Here is a 19,196-nt window from a genome sequence, read left to right as displayed (position 1 = left end):
AGAGAGAGAGAGAGAGAGAGAGAGAGAGAGAGAGAGAGAGAGAGAGAGAGGGATAATATGTGCCAGCTCCTCAGAAGAGGGTTTTCGGGACAGCAGAAGGGTGGGAGAAGACTCGAGAGGTCCAGAATAACTGAACCGATGTCAGTGTTACTGCTTACATACTGTCAGTCTCAGACGGCAGCGGCTGATGTATAATGCACACAACAGTGGCAGGAGCTTTCTCAAAGCGACAGGCTCTGCTGGCTTTACGCAGCTTCTGGGAGTCAGTGTGCAGCGGTTTATATCAGTCCTGCTACAATGAGCCCATCTGAGGACAACGAATCATTGGATTTGACAAAGTTTGTAAGGTTCATCATAACAAATCTTTGTAGAGGGTTTTAAGACACTTAGTGGCAGTAAACTAGATCACTGTTTCCCAAACATGTTCCTGGAGGCACACAGACAGTACACATCTTCAGAGATTCAGTTCTCTTCAGAGAACCAGGTAAGGGAGATCTCCAAAAAGTGTACTGTTGACGTGCAACCAGGAACAGGGTTGGGGAACGCTGAACTAGATGTCTATGATTAGAACATTACATTCCACTAAGGAGGGGTTCCTCAAATCTGGGCCCTGGAGGGCCACTGATCTGCAGAGTTTGACTTTAACCCTAATAAGACGTGGGAGCAAGCTAATTAAAGTCTTCAGAGTTACAGGTAGGTGAGTTTAATCAGGGTTTGAGCTAAACTCTGCAAGCTCAGATTTGAGGAATCCTGCACTCTGGTCGGGGTTAAATCCCATTTACCTGCTCCTACTCGTCACATCTCCTCCTGTTTACGTGGACGGTTCTTGGCCAGGATCTTGATTACATCACTTGCAATTACAATAACAGCAGGATGAACCTAAACCAGTGTTTAGCGAGGAGTTAAAGTCTCTTTAAGTCTTTAACCGCAAAGAGATGGAAGAAGGAAAGATAAGAATTTCGACGATGTGCGGCATGCATTCGACCGGAGATGCCGCGCTTCTCTGGAGATTAAATCTCTAATAATTGCGAACGGATTTTCAATCATATCGCAATTAATTTCCAATTGAAATGCTGTTCCGGGAGACATGATGTTTTCCCTTTCATCTGAATACCATTCCGTTTGGCGAGTCTTGAGAACAACGCTCTACATGCATCAATTGTCATTTATTAGCAGCTTGTTAGGTGGAAAGGAAAGAAAATATCTGATCTCACAGAGCTACGGAGCACATCTCATCGCAGTTCATACCGTGGTGAAGGTCAGCGAATGGGAGCTTGTTTCTAGGCGTTAGAAAAGCACGTGTCGGTCAAAGTAACGAAGCAGGACCACTGACATGTGGGAGAAGACAGATAACTTCAGCATGACCAATCCACCATGCAAACCCCCCGAAAACTGAGCACATTTTGACTGACATGCACCACTTTTTGGTCAAGCAGTACAGCGGAGAGCAGGAGAGCATTCGTTCAGACCACAACAAAAGGGAATAGAAGAAGAAGAAAAAAAACGGTCCAAAACATAGAACATAACGAACCAAAAGCAGAATTTAATCATAGACACGCAAATGCAGCTACAATTATTTTTTCCGTACTCTTGGGAATTGTGACTAGCGTCTGTATCATTTGTTTTCTGAGTTTGAAGATGGTTAGAAAGAAAAAACACACCAACCTTCTCGCAGCTCTGAGGGATGTAGGGAATAGATGCGGAAACAAAATAAAATGAGGAGAAAAACAAGGGAAAATACAGAGAGAGTAAAACAGGCCACATTCAACCCAGATAATTGCTGCTAGAGACAGAATGTCTAGGAAAAGAAAAGTGTGCTGCATTTTACAGGACTTTTATTGCGCTGCCCATTAAACAATATGACACAGGTCCAGTTATGAGCTTTACATGCCATCAGCAGTTACTGTGGTCTGGACTCACTATCTTCTGTAGTTTTGATCATGCAGTATTTGAGAAAAAAACATTGGTTCTTCATGTAAACCACATGACTGGGACCTGTGCATGAATATAGCTGCACTCTTTAAAGCAGTAACGTGTTTGTTTGAGCAGCGCTGGACATCAGGCCATCAAGGTTTATAAAATGGAACATATTTTGGCAGCAGTTTATGACAAATTCGGGCTTAAAGTCAACATGAAATCATAAGCACTGTTTTCTGACTAATACTGGATACTCGGTGGTGTGCTTGGTGAGCAGGTGTTTTTTTTTTATTTACCATTTCCTTATGGTTGAAATCAAGAAAATCAAGGCCTTTTCTCTTGTTTTAATATGAAATGTGTCACACAATCGAAGTCAAATTGGCTGTGAACACAGTTTCATGTTGACTTTAATGTGCCAGATTATACAGATGTTCAATCATAAGTCAATATCAAATAACATTTTATATTTTATATTCATACAGTGGAGTGATTCTTCAGTTATATGACCTTCTGACTGCTTGAAAAAATTGTTCATTAAATATTTATTCAAATATGTTGGGTAAGTTATTTAAGTTATTTATTTTATTTTATTGATAACACACTCAAAAAATGGATTTCAAATAGTGACCAGTTAGATAATTACTTCTAATAAAGTTACTCTCCGATCGTGATGTAATAATCTTAAAATGAATATTTCAAAATGTCACTTCTCATTTCCCAGATAACTACATATAAACCCAAATACACAACAGCAGTGCTGAGTAATTCTATTGCAGCTCTCTGACATAATTAATTTCAGACTACGATAATCTGTCCATTAAAACTACTGTGCTTTTTAACAAACACTTTATTTAATCATCCTAGCGTACAGAAGTCTTCACTTAATTGAAGAATCATCCATATTCATTACATTACAGGCTTTAACTACATTTCAGATCAAATGTTGCACTGAATTTAAAATAAGATTATATTGACCACAATTTATGTTGTTTTTGTTTTGTTTTGGTTTTTTTGCTTTAAAATAAAGCTCAAAAATAAAGAAAAATAGTTTTATTCCATGTTTGTCAATAAAGAGAAAAAACAGAGCACTGAGACATTTGTTGTAGAGAGTAAAGAGGTTAAACTCAATTTGTCATTCCTGTTATCTTACGAGTCAGTCGTATTACACACACACGCATTCAAGTCAATAAAGGTTAAGTTGAAATGAAACACCAGACAGGCAGAAAATCAAGGCTGCAGCATTATGTCGTACTTACAAAAATACTCACACAACCAGAGGGACCCCAACAAGAAAAGTGACCCGCTATTCGGCTCAATTTGTTTCAAAAGTGTGTGCGTCTGAGTTTTACATGTTCTTTTGTCGGCTTTGTTTACCGCCGTGAGCTGTTCCTACCTCTGACATACAGGTTGGCAGGTGCGGAATAGCGCGTGCCATCGTTGTTGGTCGCGACACATTCGTACTTCCCTTGGTCCGATTCCTCGCTTTGCTCGATTTGCAGCGCTCCTACACAGTGGGAGAGAACACGAGCAGAGAAAGATAATTACAATAATAACACCAGCCATTTAACAACTTTCACCAAATCACACGCTAGGACAATTTCTCTCTATAAATGGCAGAATTTAGAACTCAGAATATTTGTTCTGTTTAGATCTCCGTAAGGGTGAACGCCACAAAATGGCTCAGGCTAAAGGCCTGCCGCTATACTGACGCTTAACCCTGAGAGGCGACATCTGCAGGCATGCCTCGCATTGGACAGCTCGGTACAGACTTAAGCAGTTTATGCAAACTAAGCTCCTGGAAGCTGGGGGTAGAAATGTTTCCCCTTAAAATGTCTAATGCAGTGTTTCATTCTCTAGGCCCGATGAAATATGGGAAAGCAATTTTGGCACTAAAGATGGATTTCACGGTGGATCCGTGATGCATATTATGATTTTGTCAGGAATGGAGTCATTTCGAGATGCTTAAATCGAAGTGTGTTGCGAGCTCGTATCTCGCCATGCTGACTATCTAGGCACCGGCCTAGAGAAGAGCGCGACGAGCACTGCAGTAGACATTCGAGAGGGCACACAGAAAGAAACCAAAAGAAAAGAGACTTTGCAGCATCAATTATCTCGGACATTTTACAACCACATCAATGGAGAGGAAAACATACAGTACAGGATACATGTTGCAGGGTTTCTAAAGGCACTTAATCGTACGGGTGGTTCAAAATCGTTTGAGCTTTACTGTTTAGAAAAACAGTTGTGATAATAATCAATAATAATACTGATCAGTTATTAATTGAGAGGTCTACAAAAGGTGATGGGGGGGGGGGGGAGCCCTGCAATATTATTACACATTTCACAGGACTGTTCATTATGGGAATGAGTGAAAACTGCAATACAGCAGCATATGACTCAAATAAAAAAAGGTTTACAGTATACAAAAGCAGCATAAAAGGGGGGGAGGGGGACAATTAAAAAAAAAAAGAAATTTGGATCATAAAATTTGGTGTTCAATTAAATTCAAATTGATCGCTCAATAAAATGGCCAAGGACTTCAGATGGTGGAAGTCAGTAAAAATCGCAGCATATTCAGGCAAAATGCGCTGCTCGAATTGTAAAAATGGAAGAAGAAAAAAATCTGTTGGGAGAATTATCGTTACCAGTACATAAACCTCCAGCACATGCAAATCTTTCCAAAGAACAAGAAATGTGTGTCGGCACAACTTACAACCTTTTGACAACCCTTAGCTGAAAAATAAAATGCAATTGTATTAGAGGTCAAAATTCAAAACGGCTTGCGCCGACAAGAAAGCAGCCAATCACTGCCATAGCTTTGCGCTACAAATGACACCCATAAAAATCCACCAATGGGATCAGCAGTGTGGTGTCACATGACCCAGGGAAAAAGGCTTCTTGCAATGCACCGAAGCGCCGCCTCCTGAGGAGCTTGACCAAAAAACAAAAACACAAAAAAAATGACACAAAACAGCCACCTCGGTTTCGTCTGCCAGACCCACTGTTAGCTTTTCCCCAACCCTGAAGAATGGAAAAAATAAAAACGTCAAAAAGGAAAACAGCCTTCAACCCAAGAAAAGCAAGAAGGAAAAAATAGGTGGTGGAAGGAAAAAAGCACCGCAGAAACTTTATCAAAAAAGTGGTTGTTTGGGCTTTTTTAGCTCCTTTTGAGAAGGGTACAGGTAGAGGAAAGCAAATGGAGGACGAATAGCGAGAAAAAAAAGAAGTTTGTAAAGACAGAAAGATGCTTTTTTGGGGTAAAATCGTGGCAGAGAGGTCTTCGGCGTGTCTCCGACATCTGGGCTCATGTGCGGCTGAACAAGAACACAGCTAAGGGGGGAAAATGTTTGGCTGTTTTAGTTGGACGAAAAAAGGGACACATGATCTGCTATGGCCAAAAGATAAGAAAAATAATACAAAAACAATGAAATAGAAGAGAGAGAAAAAAAAACACGTACAGGATATGCTTCTTTGGGCTGCAGTAAGCATATCGGCTCGGAAGAAAAAAACAAAAACAACCAAAATACAAGAGGCTTTCTCGAACTGAAACCAAAACCAAACCAAAGAACCAAAAAGCGCTGAGGCGAAAATGGCGAGAGATGGAACAGAACGGGATGGAGGAGGGATGATGGGAAGATGCCGGGGCGTTCGATGGATGCAGACACATGAGGGACAGGAAGAATGAAGTCAGTTGTTCATTCTGTGAACTCGAGTTGAGCACTCTTACCTCTTATTGGCGTACCACCTGGGTGGATTATATGAATGCAAATAAGATTAAGAAAGAAGAGTCGTTAGTGCGAGAAGAGAGGCTGGCCGCTTTGGAAGAAGAATCAAATTAGCTTTGCTTTGCTTTCTTACAGACTGTATTAGGCTACAACAGGAAAGAGAGATTCAGAAAAGACAGCCATTGGCTCTAGTGGAGAAAAGCATAGGATTGAGCATTGGTCACTTTAGGAGGTCAAAGAGCAACTGGCACAGTGGATGAAGCACAAGGGGCCGTTCTGAGACCTGTGGCAGTGGCCGTGATCTAGCGGGAGAGGGGAGCTGAGGACTGATTGACTGGGAAACAGTGGAGAGTCTTTGAGCTGTGAGCTTTAGAGACACAGATGGAGTGAGAGTGTCAGTGTCGGTCCTGCCAGTGTGGCCCTGAGCGTGTGCTTTACTGCTAGTCAGCTAGTCAGTGTGTTCTGCTGGCCTATTGACACCGTTAGTAAAATGCATGCCATGCATTTTAACAGTAGTTTGAGAAACATAGTGGAGACATTAGTGGGAGGCATGTGTGTTCAGATCTACAAACTTACCAAAGGACTCTGGAGATTTACAAAACAGAGAGAAGAAAGACAGCATAGAAAATATGATTATATTCCTTACGTTTGCTCTGGTTGACACACTTAAATCTGACACTCTATTGTACAGGGTGAAAATCAAGAGAGAAATCAGACAACGGCAGAAAACAGGACAAGGGCAGAGCGGAGGACTCTGGGAAGACATGTCGTAGCATCGAGGGCTGGAAAACACATCGGAGCAACTCGAGCGACACGGTCAGCTTACGCATTTGCGAAACGAAACGGGGGTTTTGCGCTACTTAAAAAGAGACCACCCGGTGCAAAGAATCACCAACGTGTTCAGCCCTGAATTAAACAATACATTGGAACAACGAGGGTCACACAAACACACACACAAAAGGACGCTCTTTTTTTGTCTTTTTTTTGTCTCGTTTTTGGGCATAATCGAGGTTCGCCAGGTCGCGTGCTGCATCATGATATGAGAGCAACAAACAAAACAACTTTGATGATTCTTTCGAGAGCTCTGAATGAAGCCAGATCTTACTCATTGCGCATTGGAGGAAGGAAAATAAGGACATGGAGAACGACACTTATTTATTATGCATGGTTCGGCTGCTTTTTGCAACTAAGTGTTAAAATGGAAACAAAACAAAGCCCAATTTAAGCTGGCCAAAAATGCAGTCATAGCAGTGAATCATGGGTAATAAATTAAACAGACAGGAACACAAGACACATCACACACAGAGGGGACGCAGACGACGTAGATGCCGTTTCCTACAGAAAACCAAAGAAAAGGCTCCATGAGAAAGAACAGAAACTCAAACGGAAAGAAGGACAATAGCGGCTCTTGTCGTTGCTTTTCTTCTAGCGTTACGGAGGGAAATTACCTGATCGGAGCTGTTTGATGCGGCCGTTGTTGTTACTGGTGTTGACCGGGAGGAAGTCTTTGAACCAGGAAATGTCTGGGTCGGGGTTACCGCTAGCAGCACAGAGCATGGTGGCAGTACGGGTGCGCTCCACCACCTTGAGCTGGGGGCCCATATCTATGGTGGGGAAACCTGGGGGCAGCTGATCCTCTGAAACACAGGAACACCAGCACTGTTACACACAAACACACTTTCGCTGAAGCTGCTGCTGCTGGAACCTGGAGAAATTTGGGGTGAAGAAAGACACACACACACACACACACACCTCGTGTCCTCGTCGCTTTTTAGCAGTAAGCATTTGAGTAACATTGACAATAAATAGAATTCAGTAATTTTTTAACTCTAGAAGTCAATACTCGATTACTTCACCTTTAACCATCCAACTTCCACATACGGTTTAATTATGTTTGTATGACCTCGTCATTTTTCAATAAACACCCACATTAAATAGAAAAATTATAGTTGGTAAATCATGACAGAATGGGTTTGCAAGTAAAAGGGTTAGGAATGTGTATTCTAAATTAGGCTGGTCTGGTTTATAGCTATATATAAACATACGTATCTTGCATTGTTGAATTATCTTTACAAAAACAGAAACAATATATGTTTTTCAATAATCATTTGGAAAAAATAAGTGACATTCTCTTCATCCCTCAAACATCACAAGAAAACTTGTAAAAGTGTTAAAGTATTCAATTACTCTTACAATACCATGAATAAAGGCTAGACAAACAGATGAACAGCTCAACCCAGATGTGATGAATTCTAATAAAAAAATATGAGAGCAAGGTAAGAATTACAAACATTTTTTTGTTGTTGTTACATAATGAAGAATTGTGTCCAAAATAATTATTTTAGAATTATTTAGCTCCAGACCCGCTATAAATCTCTTTCAGATATACTGGTGGTGATTTGTTTTGTGTGGTACATTCATTATTTACCCATTTTACTACTTCACTAATTCACTCATTGGTGAATTTCAATATCCACATATTCATCACAAAACGAAGCTTAAAGATAAATAAATAAATACCTAGCAGTCTGATGGAACTCAAGTTTGACCAACATTTGTGTGTATATGTGTGTGTTTCTGTGAACCTACAGCAAACACAAGCAATCTAAAACAAACAAGAAGTCAACAAGCCTCTAGGGAACATTACAAGCGCACACACACACACACACACACATACATACAAACACACTGTGATAAGCACTGAGCTACACAAACATGTCCTGGGATTGTCTTTCCATGAACCTCAGTTCGGGTATACAAAAACAAAAAATACAACTTACACAGATACAGTATATTGCATCTCTTTCACTGTTACAACTGCCTCCACTGCATTTTACCAGGCTTTTGGATCATTTGTGTAAAATTTGATTATACACGTGCAATGAAATACTGTAGATTTACTTCTGAATAGAGCAAACAAGCCTCTATGATAGCTGCTGTATCACTATACAGTTCCAGCTTGCATGTTGACAGTTCCAGGGCCATTTTCTCTTTTTTCCAGAAAACAGTGAAGGATTTGAATGAATGTATGACAGACAACGAAATAATATCCCTGTCTAAATAGTGACTAAAGAGTGATTATGACACTTCAGAGCCTCAGAGGGAGGCATCTGCTGTAATGGTGGATTTCCTGCATCTCATAAAGAGCTTGAAACGCTCCTCATTGTCTCGGAAATCATTATAATGCTCTTTCAGAGTGCTGTGATTCAGCGAAGATTTGAAGATGTCCTTAATTTATGCCAAGCAAGTGCCAAGGTCTGCATTTCGAAATTTATACATCTCAAGGTTTAATTCCTAATTTAAACACCTCAGTAAATGTAAATTATCTCAGTACAATAGGGCGCTAAATTGTAACGAAAATAATGTCACAATGCCAAAAAAAAACTGCTTTACGCAAAATACAGTTTTGATTTCGAGGGGGAAAGATGACCTGGACATGTTCTTTGCATGTTTCATGATTCATCCAGTTGAAATAAAACACAAAAGCAGCGACACAGCTGATCTGTGATGTCCAGAATTGCCTGATGTTCCCCATGTTATTCATTTAAAACACTTTCAGTAATCATCCCTTGTGCATTAACACAAATTTTCATATCTTAGTGCAAATATTCTACTCTAAATCCTCTTGTGACCTTCACAGGCTGTGAGCTACATAACGCAGTGGATGAGGGTCTAATTTTAGCTCTTCTGTGGTGTGTAGGCATCGTCCGTTAGAAGGTACTTGGCAGCTAATGTTACGTGTCAGTCTGTTTTCCTAAACATGCAGGTATAAAATTACGACAAAAGCTACAGAAAGTTGCTGAGGGATCATTTTGATGTCTAACTAATACTTGCGTCTGACCCCAACATGGTGTCACACAAGCTGATAGTGGATTTAATCTGTTGTGGTGTGATGTGTCTTGTTGGTGAGATTAGCTGCCTTCACAATGATGTACAATTAGATTCTGCTTAATATGGTTTAGCAATTTACCTGACTTCTGTACTTCTGTGCATCATGTATGCAACTCATATAACCTCCATGCGCAACACCTACTTATTATCATAAAGATTAAAAATTGTGATCGACTAAGCACTGGAGTGCCCCAAGGTTCAGTACTAGGCCCGCTAGTCTTCTCAATGTACACTACAGAAATGATAAAAGGCACACAACTTTTTCTATTACTGCTACCCACATATGTCGCAGCCTATCTCGGCCTACCTTTTCTGGGTTACTTTTGAAATTCGCTCTTTCAGGACTGCTAATAGCTATGGCTCCTTTATGATAAATGGCTTGTGTTTTTCCTCTTTCATAAAATTAATGAATGTACTAAATTATTTAATGTGAATTAATGTTTCATCTTATTCATCTGTCGCCTGTGTTCAATGCAGAATGTGTCACTGCAGAAATGACCAGATTCATGCTCATGCTCACAATCAACTCTGCTAATTTATTTGCAAGGTTTATGGAAAGGCCAACAAATAACATATGAGACACTTATCCAAAGCACAGCACAACGCTAATTGCGTATTGGCTGTGGGTGTGTTTAAGTCTTTGAAGCAATGCCAAGGTCGACATGTGAATCAAGCTCTTTAAAACGAGCCAGATTTCACCTGCCATAAAGCCAAGTGCCTGCAGTCAACCTTAGAGGAACAGAGGCAATGCACCTAATAATTATCGAACGTGACAATCCATGCTGCTTGAAAATCAATGCCTTTCAGGCTATATGTATTGTTGGAAATCACAATATGCCTGTGAGACTATACATTTTCTCTCCTGAGAGGAATCGATATTTGGTCTCCGTTGTACAATACAGAACCTCGAATTCTCCTTCCACCAAAGCGGCAAGAACTCGACAAGTTCAGCCAAATACATTCGTCCTTGGTCCTCTCCGGGCATGAGGGAGGCTTTCCCTGGGATATTTTCTATTCATATTTCTCAAACTAACAGCAAAAGACTTTCTTTAGCTCCGCTGCATAATTAAATATGGATTTCTGGAGTCTGGCATTGTTTTAGCAGCACTTTCCATGAACGCACTGCACTTTGGTGTCCCTTTCTTTCAAAGCATAAGAGGCACAAATCCAACACTGTTTTCTGTGGTGGGACGCATTTGATTTGTTAGATAAACTACGATCTAAAAGAAAATTAATTTAGCATCAGAGGTAGCTAGTTTTAAAAACATCAAATGTATTTTTTGAATGCCTACATGATTGCAAGCTTTTCGAGGAGAAAGGTTATTGACAAAAACATTTCAAAGCATAAATTAATTGAGCTGCGTTTGCCATATGCTATGCTAGCACTTCTGCTCGCGGCCACAGTGAGGTTTTTCTGCTGGAGGACGAATAAATCACAGCCAGGAGAGCGAAGGGGAAAACAGCAGTGTAGGTCGATTCAGAAGGTGAGGGCAAGAGGAATTTTGGAGTTACGAAGGTAAAAAGCAGTGATACGATTAAAAGTTAGAAGCGCATGAGATCATTTTTCTCACACTCGCATTTACCATCTTTAACATCAAGGGCAAAACGGATCCCAAGTGCTCACCTGAACTCTCATTATACACTAGAGTACAGTATATCTCCCTTCCTCACATCACCGGACACAGAATAATGGCACAGTCGCCCTGTGAAGAGTGTCGCCAGCCGCCTCGGGCCGAAAGAAAACCCCCCGGTGACCATTTACACACATTAATGACGCTCAGGTCATCGAGCAACCGATGGATGTTCTGCCTAATACGCTGCTGACGGGGGAATGGCACCATGTGACTTCAGAAAGTGTTAGACTACACTTCATCTCATGCATTCATACATATTTAACTCTTTAAAATAAATGCCTCTGGTGGGACATTGTGCTAATGCACTATAATTGTCTTAAGTGTCTCAGTGTGTTATTTTAGTACTATTTATGTGCTATTACATTATCATTAGTATTAATTTTAGTTCGAATTTTAGTAATCTACTTATGTGCTTTTGTCATTTCTGTTTAGCTTTCATTTATTTTCTATTTCATTTTCGGTCTTAGTAATTGTATTACTTTAACATAAACTTGATTGCAGTTAGGTACGTATGTATGTATTTATTTAAATCTTTATTTCAATAGCAATATTTTGAATTGGCTTTCATTTTTTCTATTTTCAGTTTTGATTTGAGGTTTTAGTAATATTGTTACGCAGCTTTGATATTTTTATTAGACTTTGAGTTTTTAAATGTATATATATATATAGCTTTGTTTATTTATTTATTTATTTTTTCAGTTTTAGTCATTTTAATACTTCAACCTATTTTATTATTTTTTATTATAATTGTATTATTTTATTTCAGTTAGCTGCCAAGGCAATATATATAGCTTTAATTTATGCATTTATTTTACTTCAGTTAATGACCAAGGTAATATTTATAATGTTCATTATTGTATTTACATTTGTATGTGATTTATATTTTATATTGTCAGTTTTCTTTTTAATCTTAGTAATCTTCTTATGTGCTTGTGTATTTATTTATTTTAATTTCCGTTTTAATCATTGTAGTACTTCAACTTAAGTTTGTTTTATTTCAGTTTGGCTTCTTAAGTAACGTTTTTCATCTAATATTTAGATTTTGTTTAGAAAAAGTGAAATGTAATAGTTTTACTTAACAATAAGCACTTTCCAGGCCCACTGTATATTTCCATCGCATTACTGTAGCTGTCCTTTCCAAAACGGCAGCACTTCTCTCTCGTTAGCTACAAACGCTCATAACACGCCGGTCTAATCGCAGAGGAGGACACACTAATTAAATGCAGCTAATTGAGTCTCTGCGGACCGGGCTAACGCTCTGACGTGATTAGTTACTGTTTACCTGCTGAAGTTAGCAGGGTTTGTTTAACTGACAATGACTGAAGCCAGAGGAGGCCGATTCGCTGCAGCTGGAAATTAAAAGGCAGCGCGGCGTAATTGATTATTTTGCTTATTGGTGAGAAACGCTGCGAGTGAGATACCAGGCATTCTTCTGCCGGCCGCGGCGTTATTCACGGAGCTCAAAAACACACAGAGCTGGGGCCAGTTAATGGCTTTGTGTTGGGAATCGATCAGCGTCACAGAGCGAATGATGCACGTATTAGATGCAGCTTTGCCTCGCTCTCATTCCTTTAGTGTCGTCGGCAGATGTTTTTGCCTGGATGAGGTTATTCGCTGTGGAAAGGCCATAAAAAGATATATTTGTTGGACGTTTTGAGTGAGCGCAATCTCCTTAGAGCCGCTGTCACAGGTCAGCTGGTGTTAAGACGCATTGTGCTGCGATCATCCCTCCCGCCGCAAAAGAGCAGATTACCAACAGAGACAAATAGCAGGAAACCCTTCGAGTATGACTGCTATCCCAGCCGTATTTTCCGCTTCCTTTGACACTTTTATGCCGAGCGGGCCAAAGCGGGTTAGGGTGGGCTTGTGTTTGCTTCACTTCGCTCAAGATAAGTTTGCTGATGTTTTCAGCCATAAAAGGGCAGAGGAGCATTTTCTCTGCTGGACTGTGACGGCAGTCAATGCTGCTGGATTCGCCCTGGATGGCGGCTGAACCCCAGAGACGTGCTTACGCCGTATTGATCCGGGATTTGAGAGACAGAAGGTCCGTCACGAGGAAACTCTACCGCTGTTCTTCTGTTACTGATGTGTCTGTGTGTGTGTAATTAGTCCCCCGTGTTAATTAATAGAGAGCGTTTTGTGCTCTGGAACAGTGAGTCACAACCGTGACAAAAGGGCCAAATTGAACACAGAGCTGGGAATCATAAACCACTTCATTTTCAGGAATAGAGGAACAATATTTGTTTAAATTAGGCAATAATACATTAATTTACGTTTTAGGATGTCTATCTGTACTGTTTAGTGCAAAATACCTTCTTTATTCACTACTGCTCAGACAATTCACACTCAGTACACATAACATGTTATAATCTATTATTGCATGCACTTGCACAATATATATATTTTTTAATTCACATTTGATTGCATGTATTGATCCATATGAAAAAAAAACCTTTGCTTTAAAAAAGCTTAAAAGCTGATAAAATGCATTTAAATTCAAGTATTATAATTATTCAAATTAAACTGAAATAAAAATAAATCGAAACTAATTAATATTTCATGACAAAAGCACATAAATGATTGTGAATTATTCTGATCTTCCTCGAAGCTGCTGAAGAACCGGGCCGACGCTCCATTATAGTTCAGTGCACATTATAGAGAAACTTTTTATCAAGTATGCAACACAGCGAGAGAACAGAAGAGACGAGACGTCTGATAGCTGTCAGAAATAAAGCTCTTAAAACTCAAGTCAGTAGATTGCGTGTGCGTTTGCATTTCCACCTCCTCTCCGGCTCTCCGCTCTCATTTACGCCCCCTGATGTATTTTCTTTGGCATGGTTCAGCGTGGCCTGTTAATCACGCTTTTGTTCCGTCTCGAACAGAATCACTCCAGCGAATGTAAGAGCTCTCCATTAATGCTTGCTCTGATGCGGCTGAGTTCGGCTCCTTTCCGTCTGCTGTTATTTTCCTCTTCTTCATGTGACACTTGTTCTGTGATAATAAAGGTTATCTTTTACATTTGGCCGCGTGGTAAATGACAGGCGGCTAATCCGGCCACCGGCGTGTTTATCAGTGCGTTCCAGCTGCCGTATAATCTTGCGAGCGCTTTCGCTGAGATGGAGGGAAAAAAAGATGCAGTGTTTCCATCAATCATGTCTCTCCTAAGTCAGAAATTTGACCTGCTCAGGAATGCCACCCTCTGGCGATGAGAGCGCCGCTCGCGGGAAACTAGAGCAGATGTTCACCAGTGTCTCTGTCTGGACATGGAGAACGTCGCTGCACGTTTGCCTGGACGTTACAAGATCTCCATAGGAAAAAAAAAGATGTCAGATTCATGCCGAAAGCTCTCAATTCATATCTGGCATTCCCACATCCTTATGAAGGCCGTATTAAAAGAGCAGTTCTCTCGAGAATGTTGTTCTAACTCATGTTGTTCCAAACACATAAGACTTATATTCTCTCATCATTTTTTGTCCATCCATTGAAACTCTATTTATCAACAAAAAAGATATGGTAAACATAATTAAAATATGAAAGTCTTCTGAAAAGTCTTTTTATGAAAAACAGAAATACTCTAGGCTTTTATTCAGGTATAAACATTGATCATAGAGTTTTTGTTTATCGTGTTTGATGATATTTCTGTTGCAAAGATGAACAAAATTCCTATAGGCTTGTAAACAATGGGGTACCTCAGGGTTTTGTATATGGCCCTCTTCTGTTTTCAATATACACAAAAACTTAAGTATATTCTTTTAACGTATATTATTTCTGTAATAAGTACTCTTTTTTTAAAGGCATGCTAAAGTGTACTTTATTTATCTATAGAAATTTCTACCTCATTTTAAATATAAACTGGTATAAAACTCATTCTAATTAGAAATTGAAACAAATGGTGACCCGACATGGTACATAATGTTGTCTGGGTATTTAAGCAAACAAATAGACAAAAAAACAGACAAACAACAACCTCTAACACAAACAGCTGTTTGTACAGAGCAGACCTGAGAGCAGTTATGAACCGGAGTGGTAAACCATTCATCTATGCAATTCTCTCCACTATAGTTATAATATGAAACATGACGTGTTTTTATCATCGAGCACATTCCTACAGTGTCAGTCCTCCACAGATGCTCTTAGCTGTCGATACAGTAGATGTGTCTGCGGAAGTGCTCCGCATGGACTCTCTGATTGTGTGGAAGCCCTTGAGTGTAAACGCTTATTGATCGTCTGGACCGCCGAACTGATAAAGTCTACCGATCGCTCGCTCATCAGCTCTGAATGACGGCAGAGAGACCCAAGTGCTTAGAAAACACACACACTAAACATCATCAAAACCAGCATCATTAACCCTATAAAGCTATTTGATAGACATAAAGGCCTTAAAATTAAAACGTTGCCGTTAAACCTGTTTTGCACACAAACTGCTACATGCCTTCTGTCGTCTTCTGTCACTCTCTCTTTTAGTATAATTATACAAATGTCCACGTCAGCTGCTACTTCACATGTCTTTTTGCAATCAAATCTTGGCTATTTTTTATCAAGTAAAGGTCAGAATAACGTCAGTAATATCTCCAGATGAACACTTACTGCACTGAAGCAGCTCAGCTTTACTTGATTCTCCTTCAATCATGTTTTAGAGTCTCAAATCTGATCCTCAGGATCTTTTGAGGAGCGTTTGTTTCCAGAAGCTTTACTTTCACTGTTCCTCAGCGGAGGAATGATCTTCACAAGCCTCCAGAACATCTCACATCTTCTGAGGAGCCTTTATTTCTTCAGCTCTCAATCACTGCATGATATGTTTGGAGCATTTCACTCTCATCTTACTGAGACATGTTACTGCAGATATAGAGCGACCGCTGATATTTAGATCATTTTATGTCAGTATCTGCTGCACTGTTATAAATATCTCATTGGTTTACATTACAAGCAGCAGAAATTTCAGCATAGAAATATCAGCATCTTTTTTGTTCGGTCTGAGACTCTGAATAAAACTGAGCTGTTTGTCCTCTGCATGCTCACTGTATCAGACTGAAATGTTCCCGACTCTTCTTTAAGCGTCAGGCTGTAGAGGGTCAACGCGAGCGTTCAGCACTGATTCCCGTGAGAGAGTGAATTCCTGACGTCTCAGTCTTGGAATCTCAGGCCGTGTTTCAGAACTCTGGCTCGCTGCATTCCTGAGATGAATGAGACGACCTTTGACCTGCAGCGGGATCAGAATGCACACTTGCTGCAGCAGCTGTAGCTGATCTGCTCCTGAAATACCACACATGTGCTTCCCGTCTGATGAAACACCGAATCAATGTTCCTCACTAGATACACGGCTTACATTATACTGGGAGACGAGGAAGTGTTTTAACATCCCAGAAATGTCACGCTTCAGCTTTAAAGACAGAAACCCACTGCGTTTCTGCACGCGTGCCCTGTGGCGTCACATCCAGGAGAATTGTGGGTAATAATGGCAGGAAGTCGGCAGCGTGGCTCCGCCCACTCAAGAATGAGGTCTGGATGGTCCGCCCCCTCCGCTGGCTGAGAGGTTGACGTGTGTGTGTCGAGAGCGTGACACACGTCTGTAAGTGTGTGTGGGTGTGTGTATGTGTGTGTGGAGGAGGACGAGCAACACTTTCATCCGGCGCCAGGTGTGTGTGTGTGTGTGTGTGTGTGAGAATCTGGGAATTTTAACATTTCCATGCCTGGAATATTCTATATTTGAATATATATTTGAATTAGCTTTTATTTTTATAGTTTGACGTTTCCTTTTAAATTTAGCTTAATATATATATATATACACACACACACACACACACACACACACACACACACATGTATGTATATATATATGATATTATACTTCTGAAATGTTTCTATTTTGAATCACCTTTTTTAATTTTCTGTTTTCATTTTAACTTTAGGTAAATTTTTTGTAATTTTATGTGCTTTGTCATTATTTTAATTTATTTGTTTTATTTTGTTTTGTAATATTTGTTAATATTTAGCTTTATTTGTATGTTAGTTTTAGTAATTTTAGTACTTTGTTTTTTTGTTTACATTCTTCCTGTAGTATTTATATTTTATGAAATAATTTTTACTAGTTTTAGTTTTACTAAACAATAACAAAACTGTGTGTATAAAATCAGTTTTAGAAAGCCATATCCTACTTTAGCGTTTTTTGATGGTGGCTTTTTCTTCATAAAAACACATCATAATGTACGTGAATATATGTCAGTATTTCAGAGATCAGACGAACAATCTGCCATCCTGCAGGAGAGCAGTGCTGCATAATCTGCTCTGTTTCACACGATTCCTTTCTTTCTCCAGAAGAGGCTTTCCTAGTAATTCTCCATGAACACAAAGTTAATTTGTGGGAACGGGTGAGGATTGAAGCGGGTTTTGAGCACGGACGCGTCGAGTAACGGCTGACGGCGCAGGAGATTCCCCGAGCGAATGAGAGACAAAAGACAATAGAAGCACGTCTTTCTCTGCGTCCTCTGGCTGCAGACAGACGTCGCTCGAGCTTTCATTTCCTCTGAGCTTTTATAATTAATTTCGTTTAAGGGCTGCAGATCGTTGGATGTTCTGCTGACTAAACCCGTTTGTCATTTGTGGGTTTATTTTGCGAAACCTCCTTCACACCCCAGCGGCTCCCCATCGCTCATTAAATCACACTCAGTGTGTGTGTGTGCGGCTGCACTTATGCAGCTCATTGTTAAACACAGGTAACAGGTGACGTGTTTTAGATTAAATGAGCTCTTTGTCACAGTTATCCATCTAGCTCACCCCACGGACTCGGGTTTGTCTGGTTAGCGTGATCCCATTAGCCTCTGCTGGTAGACGCTCTTAACTACAACTAGAGCAAAAAATTAAATCTCCATTTTTCAGAACTCAACTGGCATCTCGTATCCTTGCATTTTCCCCATTCCACTGTTTCGTCTCCTGTTTTTTTATTCTGTCTGAACAACCGCTCAGGACTAGCGATACGTTCTCAAATGCTTCTTCGGCCACGCCATCATTCACTCACATTAACTGTTAGCACTGGCGGATCGTCAACATGTCTGATCATTACATTTGCTAATATGTTTATTCAAAACTGTGATTTAAAAAACACACACTAAATATAAAATTATATATATATATATATATATATATTAACATAATAATAACAATAATAATAAAATAGTTCAAAATACCTTTCAATTTATCGATAAAACGAAATCTTGCCCAGCTCTAACTACTATGCAGTCTTTTCTCCACTGACGCCATGCATTCTGGGTACTTTGCATGTGCACGCTTCCTTGCGTCATCTTCCACGTTTCTGCAGGCGCTCTTCATGGTGTGCCGCCCCGCGACACTGCATTTGGCCGTAATTACACAGCGGTGTATGGAGCTTCTCCTCTCGAGAGTGTCATTAGTTGAATTAAGGGCGACCCGGAGGAGGCCGATTCATCTAGCAGAAAATGACTCCAATATGCAGAGCATCAAAGCCGTCAGATAAGAGCCCTTCACTCCCGCAAACTCCCCCGCGAAACCATTAGCACCCCCTCAACGCCAGCCAGCGCTCAACAAAACCAGCACAACACAAACACATCCGCAGTTCCAGCCCCAAACTCCCCGACAGAGCGAACGGATGTCTTTGAAGAAACACAAACACAACATTTTTTTGTTATTTCGTTAAGATTTATTTTTGGCCTTTTTGCCTTTATTTTGGTAGGACAGTAAGTATTAACAGGAAGAGTAAGAGGGGGATCGGGAAAAGGTCCACAAGCTGTGGTTTAAACTTGGGATACCCATAATGCACTGAGACAAAAAATATGTTTTGGAACATTTTACACAAATCTGTTATACTTGTGCTTCACCCTGATTTTAAATACTAATTTTGGCACCAATCAGTATTTGAGTCTTTCTTAATTATAGCGCCCCCTAGGGCAGTGATTCCTGCTGCACAATTAATCAAAATAAGACCCAAATCAATAGGCCTAAAACCAATATGGCTGAGTACCTAAAACCGTACAATAAGCAAATCGGAAAGGCTGAT

General features: G+C 40.1%; 1 protein-coding gene across 21 annotated transcripts in view; it reads right to left on the bottom strand.

The window, feature by feature from the left end:
• Positions 1-19,196, bottom strand: part of LOC107567371 (protein tyrosine phosphatase receptor type D) — a 304,365-nt gene that overhangs the window by 53,286 nt on the left and 231,883 nt on the right. For 17 of the 21 annotated variants that reach the window (XM_016253039.1, XM_016253041.1, XM_016253049.1 and 14 more), the window contains 5 exons: positions 7,091-7,279; positions 6,219-6,227; positions 5,645-5,662; positions 3,311-3,421; positions 1,666-1,677 (listed from right to left, as the gene is read on the bottom strand). In XM_016253039.1, the coding sequence (XP_016108525.1) occupies positions 1,666-1,677; positions 3,311-3,421; positions 5,645-5,662; positions 6,219-6,227; positions 7,091-7,279 (339 nt within the window). The remainder of the gene's footprint in view (positions 1-1,665; positions 1,678-3,310; positions 3,422-5,644; positions 5,663-6,218; positions 6,228-7,090; positions 7,280-19,196) is intronic. The other 4 variants (XM_016253043.1, XM_016253061.1, XM_016253059.1 and 1 more) reach the window with 2 other exon arrangements.

The sequence above is a fragment of the Sinocyclocheilus grahami genome, unplaced genomic scaffold (assembly GCF_001515645.1).
Source record: "Sinocyclocheilus grahami isolate Dianchi unplaced genomic scaffold, SAMN03320097.WGS_v1.1 scaffold1151.1, whole genome shotgun sequence".
Classification (NCBI taxonomy): Eukaryota; Metazoa; Chordata; class Actinopteri; order Cypriniformes; family Cyprinidae; genus Sinocyclocheilus; species Sinocyclocheilus grahami.
This window is presented reverse-complemented; position numbering and strand designations above follow the sequence as displayed.